This window comes from Haliotis cracherodii, unplaced genomic scaffold, assembly GCF_022045235.1.
Source record: "Haliotis cracherodii isolate W230 unplaced genomic scaffold, xgHalCrac1.p SCAF_6, whole genome shotgun sequence".
In the NCBI taxonomy this organism is placed as follows: domain Eukaryota; kingdom Metazoa; phylum Mollusca; class Gastropoda; order Lepetellida; family Haliotidae; genus Haliotis; species Haliotis cracherodii.
This window is the reverse complement of record NW_027266319.1, coordinates 63,776,549-63,782,861: the sequence shown is the minus strand read 5'-3', so window position 1 is coordinate 63,782,861 and position 6,313 is coordinate 63,776,549. Positions and strand designations below refer to the sequence as shown.

The following is a 6,313-nucleotide window of genomic DNA, read 5'->3' as shown; positions in this document are numbered from 1 at the left end:
TTGGCACGTGCAGTAATACCTTGCATAGCAATAATACCGATTAATACCGATCCCTGGGAACATTACATTATATGTTCTGGTAGCGTTTTGCTGTTTACTGCAGTCACTAAACAATGACTGTGTCCTCACTGCGAGGTGTTATTAAATTCATGACGCCCGAGGGTGGGAGTGATAATTTTATTACATTTAACTGAATTGTATGTGGACAATACAGTTGTGAAAGTAAAATTGTAACATAATACTTAAGAGAGTATTTAAGAGTGTTTACTCTTTAACGTGGCCAAACCTTGACATAATGAAACGAGTAGCGAAACCTAATACATATTTATAATGAAACAGAGCAACACAAAAAATAGAAACTTATTTAGATAAATTTGGCCGGGTGCACATAAACAACTTGCGGGAAACAGTATACATATTACACTGGATTAGCATACTACAACAGAAGAAGCATTCAGCCGATTCGCCTGAAAACAAGTGAAACTGTTATAAGGCATTCACAGTGCTGTTTGGGTATCGAGTTATATTCTCTTAAGGAAAACAAATATTAAAGCTCTAAAGTAACTGTGATCAAATTCGTATGTGTCACATTGGGATTCATGGAAGCACGTGACTCAAATTCCTTCCTTATTCTTTGAAGACATCACAAAATATATAAAGTTAGTTGATGAGGTTACCTTGTCGGGGTAATCACTTCATCCTTAGCATCACTTTGTCAGACTTCATCCCTAGCATAACTTTGTCAGGCTTCATCCATAGCATCACTTTGTCAGGCTTCATCCCTGCCATCACTTTGTCAGGCTTCATCCCTAGCATCACTTTGTAAGGCTTCATCCGCGGCATCACTTTGTCAGGCTTCATCCGTACATAACTTTGTCAGGCTTCGTCCATAGCATCACTTTGTCAGGCTTCGTCAGTGACATCACTTTGTCAGGCTTCATCCTTAGCATCACTTTGTCAGGCTTCATCCGTAGCATCACTTTGTCAGGCTTCATCCGCAGCATCACTTTGTCAGGCTTCATCCGTAGCATCACTTTGTCAGGCTTCATCCCTGCCATCACTTTGTCAGGCTTCATCCGTGGCATCACTTTGTCAGGCTTCATCCCTGGCATCACTTTGTCAGGCTTCATCCATAGCATCACTTTGTCAGGCTTCATCCTTAGCATCACTTTGTCAGGCTTCATCCATAGCATCACTTTGTCAGGCTTCGTCCATAGCATCACTTTATCAGGCTTCGTCAGTGACATCACTTTGTCAGGCTTCATCCCTAGCATCACTTTGTCAGGCTTCATCCGTGGCATCACTTTGTCAGGCTTCATCCGTAGCATCACTTTGTCAGGCTTCATCCGCAGCATCACTTTGTCAGGCTTCATCCCTGCCATCACTTTGTCAGGCTTCATCCGTGGCATCACTTTGTCAGGCTTCATCCCTGGCATCACTTTGTCAGGCTTCATCCATAGCATCACTTTGTCAGGCTTCATCCCTGCCATCACTTTGTCAGGCTTCATCCCTAGCATCACTTTGTCAGGCTTCATCCGTGGCATCACTTTGTCAGGCTTCATCTGTGGCATCACTTTGACAGGCTTCATCCGTGACATCACTTTGTCAGGCTTCATCCATGGCATCACTTTGTCAGGCTTCGTCAGTGACATCACTTTGTCAGGCTTCATCCGTGGCATCACTTTGTCAGGCTTCATCCGTGGCATCACTTTGTCAGGCTTCATACCTGGCATCACTTTGTCAGGCTTCATCCGTAGCATCACTTTGTCAGGCTTCGTCAGTGACATCACTTTGTCAGGCTTCATCCGTAGCATCACTTTGTCAGGCTTCATCCGTGGCATTGCTTTGTCATGCTTCATCCGTGGCATCACTTTGTCAGGCTTCATCCGTGGCATCACTTTGTCAGGCTTCATCCGTGGCATCACTTTGTCAGGCTTCATCCGTAGCATCACTTTGTCAGGCTTCATCCGTGGCATCACTTTGTAAGGCTTCATCCGTAGCATCACTTTGTCAGGCTTCATCAGTGACATCACTTTGTCAGGCTTCATCCCTGTTTTATATTTAGATCTGTGCAGACCTAAAGATTCAGAGTGACAAAAAGTATCCACATGACTGTATGACAAGAGGAATGGCGCAGGACATGCATACTCTCTTCGCAAACGCCAGGTGTCATTACAGTGATCCATTCATGTTATTTTCACTGCTATTTTGCCTTTTACACAAAGTGGAGTCAGGCGGCTATACAATGAGCAAGAATGTGGCCCAGCAGGGGGCCAGGGTAAGAACAGTCAACCGCTCTCTGTCTGTTTGGTTGTCAGTCTCGATGATGTGGTTGATTGCGTGTCATCGTTCCCTGAAGAAGAGGGGCGTTGCTCATCCGATCAACCATCAGATAGATTATGCAACTACAGTCTATGATGCTCACAAATGCGTGATATCTCATTTGTTTTACTTTCAACTGATTTCGAGAATATTGCCTTAATTCAAGGAAGTAGAAATATTTTACAACGAACGACCATTGTCAGATATTCCTTGTCGGGGTTATCGGTGCATGTACCCTCTGTTTCATGTCTAACCTCTGTTCAGAAGTTCACAAATGGGGTGGCACAAGTCTCGTGAATAACTGACAGTGAAAAACAAAAGCTTGAATAGCATTGTTTTGCAAACTTGAACTGGCTACTGGTTAATAATGTTCAAGACACACCTGCATTTTATCAATATGATATGTACGTCATGTAATTTAACCCGTAATTTAATTTCGAAAATAGTCTCCACATTTATCTGGATCAGTAAATATCTGACATATAAATGGCTGGATGAGGTCGGAGCGAGTTTGGTTGTACCTCATGTTAAGCAATATTCCATCCATATCACGGCGATGACGCAAAGAGCTTGTACCCAAGTGAGAAATCGTGACGAGCTGACACTTTCAAAACAAGCACACCTCCCCCCCTCCCCCCCCAGGACATTTACTCTTTAAAGTCTCACATTCATTCAATCGCAAACATATCTTACTAGATGCCGTCACAATGCGTGCAAGCCAACACTTGCATGTTTCATGTGTCATCACAGTGGGTGACGAGTTTCCCTTCATGTACCTCATTGAAGCGATGACGTGCGTAACCATCTGGAGATACACTTGCATCCTGAAGATTTACTGTAATGGTACCGGGTCTGTTTGGGTTCCTGTTGCATGGCTCATCCATCCCAAATGAACTAATTTGATCGTTTGCCTCATCTATGCATTGCGACGTGTCTCTTAAAATCGGGAAAATAACACTTGTTGAATTATTTTCGAATGTTATTACTTACAGAGCATTATAATAAATCATTTAGATATCAAAGTATTTAGTATTAGATAAGCAAAATAGTTTTCTGCTTGACGACTCAAAACAGTTCAGGGTTACATGTGTCTACAAAATTGCTGTACGGAATCATTATTGATAACCCCACTGTGCGCTCCCTGTATCGACGTATACGTATATCAGTACAATGCAAGATGAAAATATCTATACGTTTATGAAATTTCGCTGGTTACGTGGGTACACATTTCTTTCAGCCTAGTCCCAAGTGTTGGCAGCCTAATAAACGTTGTCAGACACAGGATACTGTTTTAGTAAGTGCTTCAAGACAAATATTTCTCAAAAAGGAGGAGCCGAACAATGTATTTAGGACATCCAGTATCCCTAGGTGGTAAACATCTTTTGTGTGTAAAACCTGAGGTTCAACTATATTTTTCCAAAACAATCCTAGTTCAAATAGTGCATGATATGTCTTGAAGGATGAGCTCGATTATATTAAAAGGTCTGATTAGAAACTTCTTCACAATGGCTGTCGTCATTCACACCTCTCTTGGTACAACGCAAAATGTTAATCAATTGGTATGTCATGTACCACTTACGATTTTCTTTTCCAGATGCCGAAAGCCATCAGAGGGAGTACAATCATTAGGACAAGTCCTAAAGGAAGTAGAACGGCCAGCACATACTGGTCGGTGTCCCAACTGTCATGTGGTCTCTGAAATACGTACGTATTGACCTGTAGTAATCTGAACTGATCTAATCAAAGAAAGTGCTACGACATTAACTTGCACATCAAATAAGAATAGGGAACATGACAATAACATTGAGTTATGATTTCAAATGTTACTTTAAGAGGCGGTTAAATGGATCGGGTGTTCAGGATCCGTGACAAGACTGATTGATGGTCATTGTATCTCAAGTGTGCCCATGTCGTAAATCACTGGATTGTCTGGTCCAACCTCGACAAGTTCAGACCCATGGCTGGATTACTTCTTAGTGTGACGTCACACAACAACAAAACAAACGAATATACGTCCTTAGAAAAGGCGATACAGTTTGTATTATTTTGTTATAAATACGTTAACAAGGCATCGACAACAACCTCTGTTGGCATCGTGTGGTTTAACTTCACCGTCGACTTCTCTTTTTTTCGGGGAGGGTACAACGGAAGAGGCAGATATTAATTGAGGACTTCATCACGTTTGGATTCGAAGATCATATTTACTGAAGCACTGTCCAGAAAGGTGCCGTTCTCAAAGGGGAATACAGTTGTACGTACGTTGTAGTATAACTGAAATATATATTCAAAACAAACTTGGTTGAGATCATGACATTCATTGCAGGACGGAATACTCAAATTCAATGTAGGCCCCTATTTGTCGTTCTGGCATAGCAGCAACCTGTTTGTCACTCGGGGACATTGGTAGCCCAGTCGTTTAAGGCACCGCAATTCTCACTGAAGAGTTGCTTCCTTAGGGTACGCCAGGACCTATGATCATGAATTCGAATCCCTGTTCGCCATGATTTGTCAGCACTATGACCTGCATCACTTGTGCTTTCCTCGCACATTGTGCTGACACGCCATGATATAACTGGAATACTGTTCAAAGTGGCGTAATATCCAACTCACTCACGCAGTCATTCACATACAGGCATTCACTTATTATCAATCACTTGCATTCTGTCTGTGTCTTTGTTGTAAACTTGACATACACTTTCTCTTGAATTTCCCCAAGTTCGGTGATGAGTCTGTTCAAGCCATCAGTCAGGTCACCTCTGTTTGTGTGATCAATCTCCCCAAAGAGCGTGATATTGACAATGTCTGATTACAGAGAACATGAGGTTTTTAGGAATAATTCTAATGACATCCAAAGCCTGTATAAAAAGATTATTGAAAATGAAGTCTTTGGCCAATTTTTCCATTCAAATATCTTTCTTTATTATTCGATAATTCATGATGACAAAATGGTCATTATAAGAAAAACATGTGTTTTAGCAAAAATAGCATAATTAATTGCCATGAAATCCTCTTTCCAATTTAGTTTTGATAGAACAAGAAATGCCTTTACTTTGGTCTCAATGGGTGGATCAGATGCTCATCAACAATCGTTATATCAAACAATGTACACAGTCATCTGACTCAATACGTCAGGTTTCGTCCATAGCATCACTTTATCAGGCTTCGTCAGTGACATCACTTTGTCAGGCTTCATCCCTAGCATCACTTTGTCAGGCTTCATCCGTGGCATCACTTTGTCAGGCTTCATCCGTAGCATCACTTTGTCAGGCTTCATCCGCAGCATCACTTTGTCAGGCTTCATCCCTGCCATCACTTTGTCAGGCTTCATCCGTGGCATCACTTTGTCAGGCTTCATCCCTGGCATCACTTTGTCAGGCTTCATCCATAGCATCACTTTGTCAGGCTTCATCCCTGCCATCACTTTGTCAGGCTTCATCCCTAGCATCACTTTGTCAGGCTTCATCCGTGGCATCACTTTGTCAGGCTTCATCTGTGGCATCACTTTGACAGGCTTCATCCGTGACATCACTTTGTCAGGCTTCATCCATGGCATCACTTTGTCAGGCTTCGTCAGTGACATCACTTTGTCAGGCTTCATCCGTGGCATCACTTTGTCAGGCTTCATCCGTAGCATCACTTTGTCAGGCTTCATACCTGGCATCACTTTGTCAGGCTTCATCCGTAGCATCACTTTGTCAGGCTTCGTCAGTGACATCACTTTGTCAGGCTTCATCCGTAGCATCACTTTGTCAGGCTTCATCCGTGGCATTGCTTTGTCATGCTTCATCCGTGGCATCACTTTGTCAGGCTTCATCCGTGGCATCACTTTGTCAGGCTTCATCCGTGGCATCACTTTGTCAGGCTTCATCCGTAGCATCACTTTGTCAGGCTTCATCCGTGGCATCACTTTGTAAGGCTTCATCCGTAGCATCACTTTGTCAGGCTTCATCAGTGACATCACTTTGTCAGGCTTCATCCCTGTTTTATATTT

At 42.5% G+C, this 6,313-nt stretch overlaps 1 protein-coding gene and 1 pseudogene across 1 annotated transcript; both read right to left on the bottom strand.

Annotated features, from left to right (window-relative positions):
• Window positions 1–3,056: 3,056 nt before the first annotated feature.
• Window positions 3,057–5,170, bottom strand: LOC139444693 (uncharacterized; annotated as a pseudogene).
• A 246-nt stretch (window positions 5,171–5,416) lies between these two features.
• Window positions 5,417–6,298, bottom strand: LOC139446585 (periaxin-like). Its single transcript, XM_071227875.1, has 2 exons — window positions 5,744–6,298; window positions 5,417–5,563 (listed from the first exon to the last, which is right to left on the bottom strand). Exons 1-2 carry the CDS (start codon window positions 6,296–6,298, stop codon window positions 5,417–5,419), a joined length of 702 nt encoding a protein of 233 aa, XP_071083976.1.
• Window positions 6,299–6,313: the final 15 nt, after the last annotated feature.

Coding starts and splice junctions, on each gene's coding strand:
- LOC139446585 (XM_071227875.1), bottom strand. CDS start 6,298: ATGAAGCCTGACAAAGTGATGTCACTGATGAAGCCTGACAAAGTGATG. Junction 5,564..5,743: donor TAGGGATGAAGCCTGACAAA/GTGATGGCAGGG, acceptor CTACGGATGAAG/CCTGACAAAGTGATGCCACG.